The 17,773-nt window shown below is 41.7% G+C and overlaps 1 protein-coding gene and 1 non-coding gene across 3 annotated transcripts; both read right to left on the bottom strand.

Annotated features, from left to right (window-relative positions):
* Positions 1 to 7,550: 7,550 nt before the first annotated feature.
* On the bottom strand, positions 7,551 to 16,232 carry PABIR2 (PABIR family member 2). Of its 2 annotated transcripts, none has more exons than XM_068204690.1 (10): positions 15,782 to 16,232; positions 15,378 to 15,456; positions 14,025 to 14,081; positions 13,609 to 13,652; positions 13,474 to 13,528; positions 13,146 to 13,247; positions 11,785 to 11,873; positions 11,180 to 11,244; positions 8,824 to 8,920; positions 7,551 to 7,784 (listed from the first exon to the last, which is right to left on the bottom strand). In XM_068204690.1, exons 1-10 carry the CDS (start codon positions 15,895 to 15,897, stop codon positions 7,634 to 7,636), a joined length of 855 nt encoding a protein of 284 aa, XP_068060791.1. In that variant the 5' UTR covers positions 15,898 to 16,232; the 3' UTR covers positions 7,551 to 7,633. The 2 variants fall into 2 exon arrangements, with proteins under 2 accessions (XP_068060791.1, XP_068060792.1); XM_068204691.1 differs by having other exon boundaries at positions 11,180 to 11,241.
* LOC137482792 (small nucleolar RNA U109) lies at positions 7,864 to 8,007 on the bottom strand. The gene has a single exon (XR_011004209.1). It is a non-coding gene; the product is annotated as a small nucleolar RNA U109 (small nucleolar RNA).
* Positions 16,233 to 17,773: the final 1,541 nt, after the last annotated feature.

Below are 17,773 nucleotides of genomic sequence, written 5' to 3'. Positions count from 1 at the left end.
GGAAACTCTTGATGAAATTTACGGGACCAGAGTATTCACATGTATTGGCCAGGGGGGATGTTCCTGATGATGATCAGCGCCTGGGTGTCTCCATATCGCCTCAGGTAAGGCCCATCTCCTGGCGAGCCGCATCCCCTTGCTTGTAAATCAGGTTTCAACACACACTCAGTTTTGCCTGAGAAGGGAGGCTTTTAATGCCAAAGGGTACATCCTAACAATTATTTAACATTATATAAATATATATTTTTAAAAATGGCGCGAATTATACCTGTTACATATAACACTCACTCTGGGAAGTCAGTGTTGACTCTGAAGGAAGAGGTTACCTTGTAAGTGAAAAGGAACAAAACACCAGAAGCTTCTAGCACCAGAAGCTGCAGGGTCAGTGCAGGTCAGGGCACTTGAGGCGGTGTCACCGCTGCTCACCGAACACCGTCCTGCGCTTTGCCAGCCCCCGGACGCCATCCCGTGGCCATCCAGATCCCCACAAGCTTCCCCCCGCCGCTCCGAAGCTCCCAGCACGGTCAGGGGTGCGCTGCTCGCCGGCACTGAGGCTCCCTCGAACTCCTTCATGCTCGATGTTCTGTGTTGCTAATGGAAAGCAAGGCTGGAAAAGTTCTGCTACTTCCCCAAAAATCACGCAGAGAGGCGCAGGCTGGAGGATGTGGCCGGGGCAGGTTGCTGCCTGCATTCAGCTGTTCCACGAGCTTTCTCCCTCAGCGTGAGCCTTCTGGTGGCAGCAAGGACAGCCCCGACACTGCAGGAAAACCATGGCATCCCGCACCCCGAGCGTGTGACCAGCCTGCTGCCCGGCCATGGCCTCGCCGCGGGGCGGCATTGCTCCCCGCTCCGGTACTCTGCTTTATCTGCAGTCCCTTGTCCCCCCAGCCCCCTGGTGCTCTCCCACAGAGCCCAGAGCTTCGGGAGCACCTTTGTCCCACTCCCACACCCTCAATTCCCCTCTCGGTCCCGCTCTGCCCCCAGGAGGAATTTTGCCCCCATGCAGGACGCGTTTGACAGAAGCTGACGATCCTATGCACTCACTTTTCGGCTGAAGACACAAAGCTGAGCTTCCAGCCTTGCTTTGGTTGTCCAAAAAACACAACCACGGCCTTTAAGGCTGATGCAAACTCCATGTGAAGGGGGTGGGAGGGAAGCTGTGCAATCCCATAGAAATCCAGCTGGCCCTCCATATCCCTCCTTGTTGCCCATCCAAACTCACCCTACCCATGCTCCTTTCATTGCTCAGCTGCTGTGCTTTAATACAGGAGGGGGGAAAAAGGAGGAAAAAAAGAAGAACTGACCAGAAGCAAAAAGAGTCCTCAAAGGCAAATGTTTTCTATTACAGCACTAGTTCTTTCAGGGCCTTTGATGTTGCTTCTCCCACACAGAGCTGTTTCTTTCACAGTCTGTTCTTGCACATGAACAAGATGTTACACGTACTCTACATAGCACATCCTCAACTCTTATTCAAAGCATATTTGTCCCAACTCACTATACTTTGTAACATTTTTCAAATCAGTACTCATGCATCATAGGCACAGAGGCATTCTTATTCTAGCTCTCCCTTTTCATATTTAATTTTCTTCCAAATTCTTGGAGGTTCTGGTCATAAATAGGGAAGTGTTGACATTAACTAGGGTTGAGAGAGAGCTGTTAAGTTCATGGCAGTAGATGAATTTTTCCAAAATTTTAGGGGCTTGTCGAGCTTTGTCAGAGGCTAGATCCAACATTTATATTTAGATGCTGGATTAGTTAACTTCCATTACATTCTTTATTTTACTTGGGCCCACAGTTTTTAATACCACCTGCTTCTTACCTACATATCACAAGCCCTAACTTTTGCATACTGAAAAAAATGGTTGAGCACACATTGCATTGATAAACTATTACAGTTCTCATGATAAATTTAAATTGCAAATTATTTGTGGGAAGGAAAATATTTTTGTTCTAGCACAATAGGGCTTTCGTAATCTGTGTTATAAACTATCCAAACACAAGTAATAGCTGGGAGCTTCTGCCAACTCACTTAACTTCGGTGGTAGTTCAAAAGTGGTGGCAGAATGCAAGAGGTTTCATTAGGTAATGCAGGGGTTCTTCTGAAAAAAAATATTCTCATGTCACTGTCTCCAAGATTCATTTAACTCATGTTGTCAAATAGGACTTACTTCTGCATAATATATATCCAAACACATTGCAGAATCAAAACACAATGGATAATTCTTCCAGAAAACATTACATTATCTGAAAAATAATCAAAAATCCCAAACTCTGTTATATCCCAAGATGAGAGACAGGCAAGAGTCCACCAGGAATTTTACCACAGCTATCCAGTAAGATAGGCAACCTGGAGTAATTAAGAGTAAATCATAATTGTGTTTGTATAAAAGGTAATAAAATTTTATGGCCCTCAGAAATAAGCTAAGGAAGAACAAGAGTGTTTGACCTCTTGTACAATGTAAGAAGATGCTTTTTGGACACACAGGAACTGCTTGACAGCCTGGTGTCGCTAACTGGCATGTTGAATCACAGGGACTGTTACTGCAAACTTAGGCAGAGACCAAGAGAGACCTGGCCTGGTCAGTTGGAAATGAACAAAACTTGTGGTCTTCCAGTAATAAATTCTAACTTTACAGTAAGAGGACTTTGGAGGTGGAAGCACATTGGGTTTTGTTGCTGCTACTAAAAATATGCTCAAAAGACTATTGCCTGTGTTTAGAAAAAGAGCCTGGTATCAAACCAGCCAAATAGGTTCACTAAAAATAGGCATTTCTTTGTTCTGTATTTTCAGGTCTCATTTATTTTAAACCCCCACAATCTTTTGTGATCATCCAAGCTAACATGCATTCTTTGTTAACAGCAAGAACCCACCTCCTCCCCATCTCCAAACTTCATAATGCAAGAACAACAAACCAAATTGCTCCAGGTTTAAAAAGAAAATGCTGGCCCTGGCATGATAATCAGAGGCAAGACTCAAACCAAAAGGCTTTAAGATCTAAGAGCAAGTAATAAAAAGCAGCTTGAATGCAAAAAGGGTTTGGATTGAAACAAGAGACTTCCGCCAAGTGCCCAGTCCACTCTAAAGGGATAAAGGGATAGCCTGGAGGAGCAGGGACCCTTTACAGTGGTTTCTGTGCCTTTGCATTTGTAGGAACAGCAGCCCTGTCCCTGCAGCAGGAAGCAAACCCCAGCTGTCAGCCTTAAACCAGCTCTGCAGCAAAATTACTCCCTCAGAAAACAGACATGCCCTAAAGAATATTTACTTCTGATTTTAGCCTGATGACCAAGGTCCTTGTTGGGACCTTTGGGAATTTGATAACCAGCCCTTAAGGAAACCCAAACACTAAATCCCTGCCCTCACGAAAACCAGCTGGAACTGAGAGAATGCTACGCCAATTCTGATGGGCAAGCACAGCTCCCTCTTTTTGGAGTGGATTAAGCAAAACAGCCCTAGACTTGCCCACAAGGAGCCTTTTCCTCTAAGTCTGAACAGGGCAGACCCCCATGAAAAGTCTCAATTGTCTGCATTTCAAAGGAAAAAAGCATTTTTCATTTGAAAACTAGCTGGGTAAGATTAACTCAAGGCTAAAACTCTTTATTTATAGTTAGGGGAGCAAGTCAGTACTTCCTTTTCACTGGGTCTTCTGGTACCTTCAGTGACCCATCTTACACTGAGGATTTACCTCAAGAGAGACTAAAATACTCAATGATAGGCAAAGATACTTTCCATCTACTGTGGACAGCTGCCATTCAAGTAATAGACTTGGAATACAAGGGGCAGTTTGTAGAGCTCCAAAAATATTCCTTGGCCTTTACTCCAAAAAAGCAAATGCAACAGGCCTGTGACTTCGTTAAATTCTTGAACTCATGTTAATGCAAAGCTTTTTTATTATGAAGTTACCAGGAAAATTATATGCCAATGAAATTCATTCCAGGAAAAACGAGTTCTCATCTTAGTTGTCACACAATGTATTAGCAGGGGCTACAGATAAGAATGTGAATATTTGTAAAAAATAATTTCCCTGGGCCAGTCTATTGTGTTTGTGCACCAGAACCTCAGTTCCAAATCTGCATGAGCCTGCTCAAGTTCCACCTCTGCAAACAGCCCCAACATAGACCTGCCTGGAGAAATATGCCAAGCTAAAGCCTTGCATTTAAAATGTTTTTAGCATTTTGAATTGTTAAAATAAGTTCTCTATTTCTATCATGACTTACAAAATAATTTTTAAAAAATCCCACTTCACTGTTTTTATGCAGTATGGAGTTCTTCAAGCCTTTCAAGAATGAGTTTTCCAATAAAGTCTGCTGGACTCGGATTTACATCCTCACCCACTGACAGTTTAATTACTTCCATTGTAGGAGAAAGTATTTAATCACATACAGCCAGAAAAACAGCCCCTTAAATACTGGCTTTTGGGCCCATGATCCCCCAATTTGAAATTCAATGAAGGAGAATGAAACATGCACACTGTGATCCATTTCCTGATGCAGAACACTTGATATTATCAAAACACACAGAGTTCCACAGCTGACACACACATTTTTCTAAACCATTGGTAAAATCCTTCCAGCATTTTAAGCCCGTGAAATGAGGATTCAGCGTGCTCTGGATATGATCTAAAGGCAGTGCTGGTCAATGAGCTGTACAAAGACCATTGCTATAATGCTGTGCTAATTAACATATTAAAAATAGTCCATCTAAAATGCTGCTTGAATTACACAGGTATTTTAACTTAGTTCTAAACTATTACAACATTAAAGGTAACTCATCACTGTGATTCTCAGCAAAAGATACGCACAATGATCCCTTATAAAAAGAAGGAAGTAGGGGAAAGACAGGAATTCTCAGACACTCATCATGGCAATTCAGCAGCAGTAAGTCTGGTGAAGTCATAAAAAACAGTTGTTAAATGCCAATAGTTATACATTAAAGCTGACTACCAGCACCAGCTGGCCTTCTTTCCCAACTGATGTCTAATTCCCTTGGACAAGGCAGGTAACAAAACCAGAAATGCAACTTTTAAAAGTCAGTTTTAGAGTATGCTACCATATCAATGAACCCTCTAAGCAGTGTCAACTCAAATGCAGTGAACTGCAAGTATCAGCAATCAGCATTATTAGAAAACTTTGTTTCAAAATGAGCAAGTTGTGTTAGGAGTGAGAACCTGGGCCTGCCTCGGGCGACAGCCATTCGTTCTGAAACAACAGACACAGCGCGTGTGTGCATTACGGATATATTTTAGAAAAGAGCAATGTCTTTTACAAGACCTTCCGAGAGCGGGGAATAGCCAGAACACTACAAAAAGCTGCTGTAACAAGAGTGACTATTTGTGCGCTCGCTTTATGCAGCTTACATTCGAATGTTTACAGAGGCCAGCACTCAGATAGGACTCTCCACTAACAAACAAATCTGGAATACATCAATTGTACAGGTAAATCAGCCAAAATTAAGCAATAGCTATGCTCTTCTCAGGTTTAAGAAAGCATGCAATAGGTTCCCCCTCCTGCCACCCCTCGTTCAGATTTCCAAATCACAGTACCAGTAAAAGCACGGTAGAAGGGAAGAGGGGCAGAGGTTAATGGGGTTGGATTTTATCACAGACTGTTTATCAATATTTTGCAAATGGAAAAGCAGCCTTCTTTAAGCATCAAGAAGGCAGAGAAGATACAGTCATGAATAAAAAAAATAATTAAACTACTTAAGACATCAAAAATTCAAGAAATAGCACTGTGCATATACAAACAAAATTAACATTCAATACTGTAGAGCTCATTTAAAAATGGCACCGATGGACAATATTTTACAATATGCACATTTATTTGAAGTGGGGAACTAATGTTCCACAGGTGGAAATGATCATACAAATAATAGTGCCACTGTTGGCCCATTCTGGTACTTCTTACAATTTAATGGAAACACTTTTAAAAATAATCTGGTATGTACATGTCTTCTGGATACCCAATGGCTTCTTCAGAACAGAAAAAAACTATGGTTCTCCCCCTCCCTTTTAGCCAGACAGTATTGCCAGAGATTGTGCTCACATCTAAAGCACATAATCTTACTTTAAATTCAGTGCTATTTTCTTTCAGAAAGATCACAAGTTGTACTTTTAGGTAACAAAAGCATTTATGTTACAAACATTCAAAAATGGAAGCTTATGATTCTGGCAGACAATGTTGCGTATTAAATACAAACCAGCCAGCAATTACTGAACATAAAAAACTTATTCAATCATAAAAAAATACTATAATTCATCACCACAGACTTTTTACAGAGTTATAAATAATAAATAGCATAACACAGTAGATTACAAACGGATTTATTTTGCCCCGTTATAGTCTTTAAAAAGTAAAGTATCTGTTCCTACCTCAGACTGACCAAGGTACTGTATCAAGACTACTCATAGCTCAAAGAGAACTCCTTCACCAAGCAATTTGCAGAGCTTGGATCCAATCCAAGGCCTTTCCTTAGGAATCCAATGTTTGCTGAGCTGTTTGCTCTGCTCATGACCAAGAAAGGGACAAACTCTGCCCCGAGCAGCTGCAAAGGGTCTCACCTTGGCTGCCCCTCAGAGCTGGGGCTGCCCCAGCACCTCCACACCTCGGAAAGGAACACAAAGGGAAGCAGCACCCCCGACAGACTTGGGTAAGCACTCTATAAACAAGCTGTACACAAAGGACTTTCCCCACCCACCCCTCTGGTTTACATTCCATAATTTTGTAACAATGTCCCCTAAGGCACAAAAATACTTATGACCTCAATGCCACAGGAGACATCGATGGTGCCATACATGGTTCTCCTACACAGTAGTTTAATTAACTTAGTTATCTGCACTGTATGTCTTCGACTGAGGTGTGGTTTAATTTTTCCTGGCCAAATTTGCTGAATAATGATCTTATTTCATACAGTCTGTAGGACAAATGTTCTGGGAAGAGAACTATGCAGCTAATTTAATTGCTTGCAGAGTATTATTATTTCTTCACTGATGGCAAAAGTGACAGTCATTAGTTATTTTGCTGTGGGGTTTTTAGTTTAATATAATAGAGTGAGATTTCCACACTCAATGTGGTCTTCTGTAAATGAATTCATAAAAATGACTAGCAGCACTAAGGAAATAAAATATTTTTTTCTCCCTTCCATAAAGGAATTTGAGGCTAGTGACTGGAAAAAAAAAAAAAAAAAAAAAGAAAAAGCAAGAGCAATTTTACTCAATAGTAGAAGTGCCAGAGAATAAATTAGTATTTTCAAATCCTTCCAAACCAAGTTATTTCCCTAGACATAGCGACCATAATGATAGAAGTACATTCCTAAATATTGCAACACTAATAGGTAAATACCTATTCCTGGAATCAAAAAGTGTATGCAAGTTCCTGAAAGCAAAAGTTAGTATAATATCAGCAGACATCTTGTTTAAAAAATAAATTCGCAAAACCAGACATTAATATGGTCTACAATGTCCATTAAATGGATAAATTAAAAAAAAAATCACTGGAAAGTAGCCAAGGATTACAGTAACAATTTTTCCTTTTAATAAACCTCATATGAATGGTTCAAGGATCAGAGTTCATTTCTCTGTACGAGTGTACAGGAAGGGGACAGCACAGCCAGACACTGACTCAGGACTTGGTAAAGTCACTTGGGTGAGAAGTCATCCATCAGAATGAACGAGGAGCAGGAGTTGGAGCACGTCACTGGAGACTCCGTGGTGATGCTGCCTTTAGTCAGGGAATCAGAGGAAGAGCCAACACTGCTGCTACTCCCATCGAGAATATCCGAGGACAGGCTGGGGAAAGGGAAAAAGGTCCTTTAGTGCAGGGCCACGAGGCTCTGGACAAAGCTGACATACTTCACCCTTGGACACGACTTGTAGGAGACCTATACTACCACTCAGTCTTTACTGCAAGACTGGCAGCCCTGAAAACTCCTTGTTTTCTGTAGCATGTTAGAGATATTCATGCTCCTCACGGGAATGAGGAGCAGAATTATTGGGTTTTTTTAACATGCAGAATAAATTATGAAGGTGATTTTAATCAGACGTAGAAAGGAGGCGACAACAAGTAAGTATAAAATCTTAAAAACTTATAGTAAAGGAAATATAATAAATTAATCAGCAATGCAGCAAAAATGTCATTAATTAGCTGGTATGCTCTTTAACACGGCACTACTCAAAGCAAGATTGAGACTTATTTTTCTCACAAAATTCCTGTGTTTGGATTTTGAAGTCTAGATACAAGATCCCAGAGGGCACACAAATTGATGCTTTTACAATTTAGGGGGAAGCAACATGGCAAAACCATCTAGGCAGTTTCAAGTCTGTAGGTAAACTGAAATTTAAGTGATAACAGCTGATATTTTTGAATACTTAGTATCGGACTCAATACAAAAAAACCCTTGGTATTTTATGATTGTAATAAAGAAAGATAACTCTAAAAATCGTGAACTTAGGGACAAGAACAATTAGTACCCACACACATTTCCTAAGTATTCAGTGAAGTGCCACAGACTCTGTATGACCACTGCCTGCAAACATTCTGTAACGATGAACTGAAGTAACTGTGCTGATGAATCAACAGGGATTTGTAACAATTATATGCAGTGTAAAGGCTTTGATACCCAAAATCAAGGCTAGAGTCTGTTCAGGAAGAATTGGTCAAAGAAGAAGGAGCACTGTCACAGGACCCTACCACAGGATAGCTTCCATGAATACACATCCACAAGATACACATGAAGTATTTTTTCCTGGGAAAAAAAAACAAACTAGAAAGCTTGTGATAAATGCACATTACTTGTTTTGGCATTTCAGGGCACATGAAATATTTTACCATGAACTGAGATCTGTCAGATGTGTAACATCTGGAGAAAGCATGTTGGTTGTTCCTTGGAAAAGTCTCTTTGGCTGACTTTCAGTTTCCATTTCACCTAAGGAAAACAGTGTAAATAATCAAACTCACTTGAGTCTCTGCAACATCCATTTAATATTTGTCTGCTGTCAAAGACAGGTTTGACCAACAACACTCCAAGGTTGAATTTGTAACACCAGTTCTCTAATTCACCCAACCAAGCACCTGGCTAAGACATCAATTTGATGACAGCTCTTGTTAGACCATCCAGTCCATCCTAAGCTAAAACTTCAGCAGTATCTGAGGGGCTACAATGATCTCAAAGACATAAAACTTGCTACTTGTACTGCAATCAGACAAAATAATCTAAAGCAAACTAATTACCATGACTTAGTTTTAAGTAAACAGCTGAGATGAGGTAACTGATATAAGTCAAAATATGAAGTTTAAAATTGTTAGTGATTATGAAAACAAGAATGACAGCTGGGTTCAGTTTCACCCTCCCCTGTACAACAAATTCTGATGCATGGGTACACTTGTATAGGAAAGCTGAATGGAATAAATTCCACATAAAAATGTAGAAGCATTTCCACTTACTCATCATGGATCAGACTGTCTTTGTACCTGTAACCATCTACAGACATTAAGAGATTAAATATGATGGGGAGAATTAATGTAATCTGTTTAGCATAATCTGCAGTGAGAATGAGCTGGCTCACTAATAGCTGCTCTACAACAAACATTTGAAAATATCATGAACTTGAAAATTTAAAAAAAAAACCCTCTCAATTACAGTATATTTTCATTCTTACTTTGAGGGGAAAATAAAGCATGAAATGGTAACAATTTTCTGGCTTTTACCTACACTTTACAGTAGTTGCAGAGTCAGTTCAAAAACCTGACAGAGGCTGAGCATTATACCAAACCACTCTATACATTCTGCAACACAATCACACTGCTACCTTTTATAAAAGACTGGGAACTTCCAAAACTTTCATTTCCTTCAGCCCACAGGGATACATTCCTATCTTAAGGCAAGGAATAATTGCTTCTAGCAAGCAGAATGAGCAAAAAAACATTTATAAAGTACTTGGTCTTGCAGAAAAATGAACAAAACACCAACTTAGGTAACACTTTGTCCCTTAAATTTCACAGAGACAAATCGGCACTGCTACAATACATTGCAGAGTTCACCAGTATGGCAGTGAAAAGTTCTTCAGTTCATGTCTTTCCTTCTCCTACTATAAATCTACAGCTAAAATTCAAAAAAAACCAGGACCATGTATTTAGGAAAAGAAACTAAATTCATTTAAATGGGTTAGATGTTTCAAAATTAAGCAGCATTTTGAAAATTCCTTGATATTTCAAGTAAGAAAAGGAAAACTCATATCTCCACTTTGTAGAAGATGCTCCATAGGAGCACATGGATTTGGTGAGGGAAGGCTTGTCTCTCCACCTGCACTACTTTTACAATTTGTGTAAAGTGTAAGTGTGGATATTTATTCCTTACTGATCATTTAGCTTAATAAACTTTTGTTCATTTTTAGCGCCTCTAAAATTCACAGAAAACAAAAGCCGAGCTAGAACTGACATGTATGAGAAAACTTGTCTCTCTCCTCTGTCAAATCAGTACCAGTTAGACAATGTTCTTTTTCTGACAGGACAAGCAGTACTAAAAAAAAAAAAAGCATAACAAAACCAGTAACTTTTCTCAAAGCCTAAATGTAAGTCTTGTACAATAAAAGGATGTTTTGGTGCAGTTAAGAATGCCTAAGTTAAAAAAAAAGCAGAAAGGATAAGCACAGCTAAAGGCACACTTTAAGAATATCTCATTTTTACAGTTCTACTGTGGAGATTTGATTGAGGATGTTACTTGGAAATCTCCAATATTGAACAGTTCCAGGAAAGAATGCATTTTCCCCCTTCAGGAAGAAAGGGCACTGATCTATTCCATTTCACTAAACACTCACCTTCTGAACTTTTAGAGTGAAAACAAACATTCAGTACTAAGTTTAGAAGATACTGCATGATAAACAACATTCCTAAGATGACCTGAAGGGTGTGCACTGTTCAGTGGTACTTGTAGGAATGTTATGAACATTCTCTGACATTTAATTTGATGTGTAACAAAGTTTGCCTCTGTCAAGCAGTAGCTGTTTATTAAGTTTTTCATTCCTGTGTTTTGGATTAGCTACTTTACATTGTATTTTTGAGCTACGCCTGGCGAATTCCAGCTCACTGTGGATACAAGCGCATTGTATTTACAGAATAACAAATAATGTATCCAGCTAGGAAACTACATCCATATTAAAGCATCTGGTAAGGTGAATACACATACCTTTTCTTTTAATGGGGCCAAGAACACTGGGCCTGATACAGTTGATTGGACTTTGACTCCTCCTGCTGAAGAGAGAATACTGAGAGTCAGGCCTGTAAAGGTTCCAATTTGCATCAAATCCACACAACCACAGCATATGAAGCAATCTTCAAAGTTATAAAGTTATTCCTGCACAAGTGTAATTCTTGTGGAATCTAAATACACAGATAACAAATAAGGGCTGCCTATTAGAGCAGATAATCTGCCACATGAAGTTGTTAAAGATTTGCTAAGGTTTTCTCCTTCCCTTAGTGAATCACATCCTCATTTCAATCCTTTTCTAAATTTAGCAGCGTATTTATATAAAACAAATCTGCTGACAAAGTTAATTTGAAATACCTGAGGACTTCCCCCCCAAGTTACCAGGTCTAGTTTAAAGTTGACACATGCTCTATAAGAGCACACACATAAAGCTGCCATTGGTGAAGGATGAACTTTCAGAACATTTTTACGTGGCATTGCTTCGGCAGTTGTAAAACTGAAATCTCTTTTAATGCCTTAGCATGAACTTGAATTAATCTTTAGCTTAAATTCCAATGTTAGCACAACAGACACTCATTACTTACTTGCAGAATCGCCTTGTTGGACTGGGAATAGGGCTTGGAGGTAATCCATTACTGCTCACAAACATTTGCAATGATGGTGAAAAACATTGCTGCAGGAAGAAGGTTCAAATGAAGACAGTTTAAAATTTCCTTTAAAATACTAAGATGTTACACTCCACCCTCCAAAACAAACATCCCCCCTTCTATTCCCTTTTTATTCTTAAAGAAAAGCTAGCAACAGATTACACAGACTATCAAATATAATATTACAAGTATCAGAACTTAACTTACGAAAACATACTGGCCCATGCAATTCTGCTCAGATTAAGCTAAAATTGAAACCCACAAGAGAAGTAAAACTGAAATAGACACTGTTCTCTAAATAAGAGAATTGTTTCTGTTCTTTGTTACATTTAGAAACAGCAGTACAGTACTCAGGACTTAGTTTGTTCAAGGGGCTTGTCAAACAAACAAGTTGAGTTGACTCAAAATACATCTGACCTGAAAACTGACAATATTCCAGAGTAAAAGAGGATATTTAGGTCTGTGATTCTGCAGTTAATTTGAGCATAGCCCATGAATGCTTCTAGCTAAACACAAAAATCTTTCTGTCAAGTTATCTGCTAGTGTTTTACAGTCAGAATTCCAAAGGTACAGAACCATCTGTCAGCATCAGTGTTTTCCCAGGAACACATTTACCCAGCACTCATAAGTGGCTGTTACATGCACCAATCTGGTAGAAGCACACAGACTGCTCCTTTTTTGTACAAAAGCAGAATCACACAAGAGGGTGCCAACAAGGTAAATCAGCCCATCTTCACACCCAGGTGCCCACTTCTCTGTGCCACATTTCATTTTTCCAATCCTCACTGGAAAAGTAGTTTACCTAACATCCAGCTCTTTCTCTGCCATCTGCCACCAGTTTTCAGTGTGAGTTCAACACACCCAAGTTCTCCTTCAGAGTGCATTTGTGCCTTCCTTTCCATAAATGATGGACACATTTTCATCTCTCACCATACAGACTTGCAGTCCAATTTTGGTGCTTCTTCCCCAGAATCCCCCCATTTCTGCACCCGGAGATCCTGTCCATGACTATTTTCATGACCTCTTCCAGCTTCCCCAGAACCAGGACCCAACCCACCCAAACACTGCACAACCAGCAGTAACTGAAAACATCCAGTTTCACTGCTTAGACTCTGCAGGCTCGCAGATGGCAACCACTTGATTCTAAGAAACCAACAAAATATGGATTTGGCTTTTTTGGTGCTTTTTCAGGGTTTTTTTAAAACTACAGAACAATTTGTGAAGTTACAGATCTTGACAGTTCAGCTTGGTCTAGATTTCTGAAATATTGTCTCAGCCTGGTATTTCACTTATCCTACCTTTCCTATTCCTCTTGTAGGTGAAGGTGCAGGCGAAACTGGAATGAAGTCTATTCTCTTTGGGGAAAAAGATTTCTCAGACTTGTCCAAGTCATTGTCGCTCTGTGAATACAAGGTTTCAGACTTAACACTGCCACAGGACATTACCTTGAAATCCAAGGCACAACCTTCTAATGAAAAGTCATTGGGTCAAATGCACAAAGTAGCTAAAGCAGATGGGCTTAAATTCTTCTCAAATTATTTTCACAGTTAATTCCTCTCCTTCCCTTAAATTTGTCATTTGAGTGTAAAAGTGGAATTAAATAGGAAACATCTATAAAAAGATTACCAGACTCAAGCTTTCCTCCCATGACTGGCTTATCTGCATTGCTGTCTGCACTTCCCTAGAATACAAAAAACCCCATCAGTAGCTACAAAGAGGATAACTCTGGCTATTTTATCATCTTCTTTCAATAACACTCACCTTTCATGTGCTGCTTCTCTGTTCATTAAATCCACTCCTTCCTCCTGCAAGAGATAAACATCCTAAGTTTTCCCATAACATTTGATTCATCACAGGTACTTGAAATAACACTCGTGATTCCATTATTTACCATCAGGATTGAAATATGAACAGCAGAACCACTACACAGAAAGACAGGACAGTCACCAGCCCAACTCTCTGCTTCTCTTAAATACTTCCAAAATGCAAGGCAGCTTAAACACAACAATAAGCCTTGCAAGGCCACTTCCTTGTTGAAATTAAATCTTAAGAAATATTCCATTTTCTTTAGTACTTGAAATACTCAATAGGAAAGAAACCCCCAGTGTGCAAGTACTTCAGTATCATATAGTACTGTTCATTCTGTCACTGAATACACAGGTAAAAACTCCACTTACCCTTCTGATCTGATGAAGTCGGCTGCTAGGAATACGAATAGGAGATGATGACAAAAACTGGAAAAAAAAGTGACAGCCACAATGATTAAATCACACACAACTGGCTGCATGCACACTATTTACCATCAACTACATTCTTAGGGAGTTCAAAATGAGCTGCACAACTACATGTGGATGAGTCAAGCAATGTCGCAAAAAAGCAAACACTGACCTTCAAGAGAAAAGACTTGTTTTACCACTTACAAATTCCTTGTATCACTCAGCAAGTGGCATGGATCTGACTTGCAGGCAGATACAGCTCAGCATCTCAAGTACACAAATAGTTACAGATGCCATTTAGACAAGGGAGGCACTACAAATAAAACTGTGATTGTTACACCATTCCCCACTGCCCAGGATGTGACAAACTCCTGTAGGACACCTTACTCAACCTGCTGGCTATTGTAAAGGAGAAATCTCAGTGCTTCAACTCAGTCTTGAACAACACTCCCTAAAGCTTAACTTCTGCAAGTTTTCAATTGTGTGCAATTTTATGCACCTAACTCCTCTGGAACTCTAACACCACATATAAATGGGCCAACAGCTCCCACTCAGGATGGCCGTGTGTCCAATGTCTCACCTACTGACACGCTCCAAAATTCTGGATTCTTAAGAAGGCTCACAACAGAAGACTTTGAATTAAAAGTCCCTGACACCTTTCCTGAACAGAAGAGATAGAGGAAACTTATGTCAGGTTTTTAAGGTTTTGAGAAAAGCAATAGTTAATCTTCACTACCCTCAGACAAGACAGAAAAATTTCAGTGGAAGGAGCACATAAATCCCTCACCTGACAAGGAGAGGGAAGAAAAAAAGAAATGCAACATCTTTGAAAAGTTAAACAACTGCAGTAGTGTACACTACTAGACTTATAACAGAGAGCAACAAATAAATTCCCCTTCTTTCAGTGATTTTCTGAGGATAGTGTTCTTCTGCCTTTGCAAAAGAAAAGCATTATGTCAAACAGGTCAACAAAGAACTGTGACACTGTCCATTTTCAGAACAAAGTAAAACACCCTTTCAAGACACTTAATTATGATAACATTCTACTCTTCTAATACAGGCTCAAATTAACTTTAAAACTGGACTTAATATGGGGAGTCACATAAAACGTCAACTGCTCTTGTCTTCCTGGGGACAATCAACACACCAGTATTACTTCATTATAGGCTGCAGTTAGAGGTGAAAAAAAAGCTTATTCTGCAGCTTGGAAGCTTGCTAGGATACTTAGTGCAAATATAAATCAAGTTTAACTTCATTTCTCTACTCCAATTATTCCTTGCTGTGTGTAAACATGACATGCTTCAGATTCCTCACCATTCCATGACGGCTCATAACTGTCGTGCTGTTCCTGCGAGTCCGCAACACGTAAGGCTGAAACACCTGGGAGTTGTCACTGCAGGGGGAGAAAACAAAGTTCTGTGAACAGCTTTTTTGGGGGCGCTTTACTTAAAGCTCCACAGCGCTGTGACACGCGCTGCAGCCTCCAGAGCGCTGAAAACATCCTTTTATTCGAACGGGAGCACAGCTGTCGCCGGGAGCGCGCCGAGCACCTTCCCTGAACCGAGGGGGGACAACGGGGCACTGGCGGCCCCCCGTGGGACAAGGGACACGATCCGCAGGCCGCTGAGGGAGCGCCGGGCCTGGCACAGGCCCCCCGCCAGGCCGGCGGGCAGCGGCGACCCCAGGGCTCCATGAGCCGAGCCCCCCGGGCCGCTCACCTGAGCCCGTGGATGAGCGGGGCGCTGTTCGACCGCCTCAGGCCGCCGCCGTCGCCCGGGGCCGCGGCGCTCCCCGGCGGCAGCTCCAGGTCCAGCTCCATCTTCTCCTGAGCCATCGCGGCGGCTCCGGCTCCTCCGCCCCGCCGCGGCGCCCATTCACTGCCGGCGGCCGCCGCGGCTCCTCGGGCCGCCGCTGCCCCGGCCCTACAGGCCCCGCGGGCGGCGCCGCGGGCTCAGCCCGGGGGCGCGCCGGGCCCGGCGGGGGGGGCGGCCGCAGCAGCGCCGCATCCCGGGGGCGGCCCGGGGGCGGCCAATTCCTCCAGCGGTTGCAGCCGGTGCCGCTGCCCGCGGTGGCGGTGGGAGCGCTCCCGCTGCTCCCGCTGCTCCCGGTGCTGCTCCCGGTGCTTCCCTCGCTGCCGACCGCGCTCCGCGCCCGCCGCCGCCGCGCACTGCGCATGCGCGGGGATCGGGGCGCAGGCAGCGCCGCCCGCCTCGCGTGGCGCATGCGCGCTGGCTCCGCACCCCGGCACCGCTTCGGCGGCGGGAGAGCTCCCGACAGCCCCCGGGGCGGGGCGCGCGCTGATTGGCCGTGGGCGGAGCGCGTGTGTGTTTGAAACGCCGCAACGGTCGCTAGGACGCGCGCGCCGCGGGGGCGCGGCCGGGCCGGGAGCTGGGGAGGATCCGGGTTCGAGTCCCACCCCGGCCACAAAGCCGGCGCCTTTTTCCCGTGTTAGCGCGGAAAAGGTTTTACAGCTTTCTTCAAGATTAGGCCCTCTCCGATCTAAGTCCCGCAGGCTTTCCCAGTGTTCTCCCCAGCCTTCCCTGGCTGCTGTAGCGCGTAGCAGGGCTTTGAGTGCAATGACAGCGGGCTCAGCATTCAGAAATCTGGTGTCAAACTCGTTATGAGACGTGATCCTAGTTCCTGACAGTATTCAGGTTTGGGACCGACTTGGGCAAACCCACTCTAAGTGATCAAAGCATCAACGTTTGTGCTTACTTTACAGTATTTTTCTGCAACAACAGTTGCAGAAAACATATTTGTCTCTTATGTGCAGGGAGCTTCAGGGTCTTTCCCAGCACCAAATTGTAAAAGGTCTTCATTTTCTCCTGGGATAAAACAGTTCTTTTGCCAGAATGTGTGAAAAATGCATATTTTATGATTGGCTTTTCGCAAATATTAAATTGAATACTATATGTATTACATTATATTGATTAGAAGTGCTGTATTAACATTTTAATAGTATGGTAAACGTAGTTTTGTAGTTAAAATAGAGCCTATGTATGTGGGGTTTTTTTTACTAGTTCAAGCAAGAGATGAGATAATGAAGAAACTCTTCACACAGAGATGACAATGATGGGGGCCCATAAAGAATTACTGCCTCCTTATCGGAAAAGACAAACATTCTTCCACCTTCTCTCCGTCTGTATGGAACCACCAGGATTAAGGGGAAGAAGTTGACAAAAACCAGAAAAGTTCTTAATTTGCAAGGAATTTATGCATCATGTATGAGACGTATGAATATGCAACGGGCTACTGCTTTTAAAGATTATTCCTTTGTTCACAAGGCATGCTTATTGGGCTTAAGTGCCCAAGAGCATCCGGACGTCCGTAATTCTTTGCTTTTTATTGTCTTGTAATTGTCCTAACTCTAAATTTTCATTACTCTAATTGTATTGCTATTTTTATAACCATTTTATTATTATTAAACTTTTAAAATTTTAAAAACCAAGTGATTGGCGTTTATAACAAATGCTATGTGTTGAAACTGTTAAGATAGAAAAGTTAGTATTTTCCAATATTTCAACTACCGCAGTTGGGAACATGGCTAGATGAATTATTCTCTTACTTTAAAATGATTGAGGGTAGATGCTTCTAGATAACTGATCAGAACTCTTGTTTCTGTACCTTAATATTTATTATGGTACCTCCTTGCATTTTTTGTTAATCAAAACTGACTGGAGCATATTCCATTTTTCTATGTTTGGGGACTC

The sequence above is a fragment of the Anomalospiza imberbis genome, chromosome 14 (assembly GCF_031753505.1).
Source record: "Anomalospiza imberbis isolate Cuckoo-Finch-1a 21T00152 chromosome 14, ASM3175350v1, whole genome shotgun sequence".
NCBI lineage: Eukaryota > Metazoa > Chordata > Aves > Passeriformes > Viduidae > Anomalospiza > Anomalospiza imberbis.
Note: the sequence above shows the minus strand (reverse complement) of the source record. Positions and strands in the feature narration are given on the sequence as shown.

Coding starts and splice junctions, on each gene's coding strand:
- PABIR2 (XM_068204690.1), bottom strand. CDS start 15,897: ATGGCTCAGGAGAAGATGGAGCTGGACCTGGAGCTGCCGCCGGGGAGC. Junction 13,529..13,608: donor AGAGAAGCAGCACATGAAAG/GTGAGTGTTATT, acceptor TTTGTATTCTAG/GGAAGTGCAGACAGCAATGC. Junction 8,921..11,179: donor TGGCCCCATTAAAAGAAAAG/GTATGTGTATTC, acceptor TGTTTTCCTTAG/GTGAAATGGAAACTGAAAGT.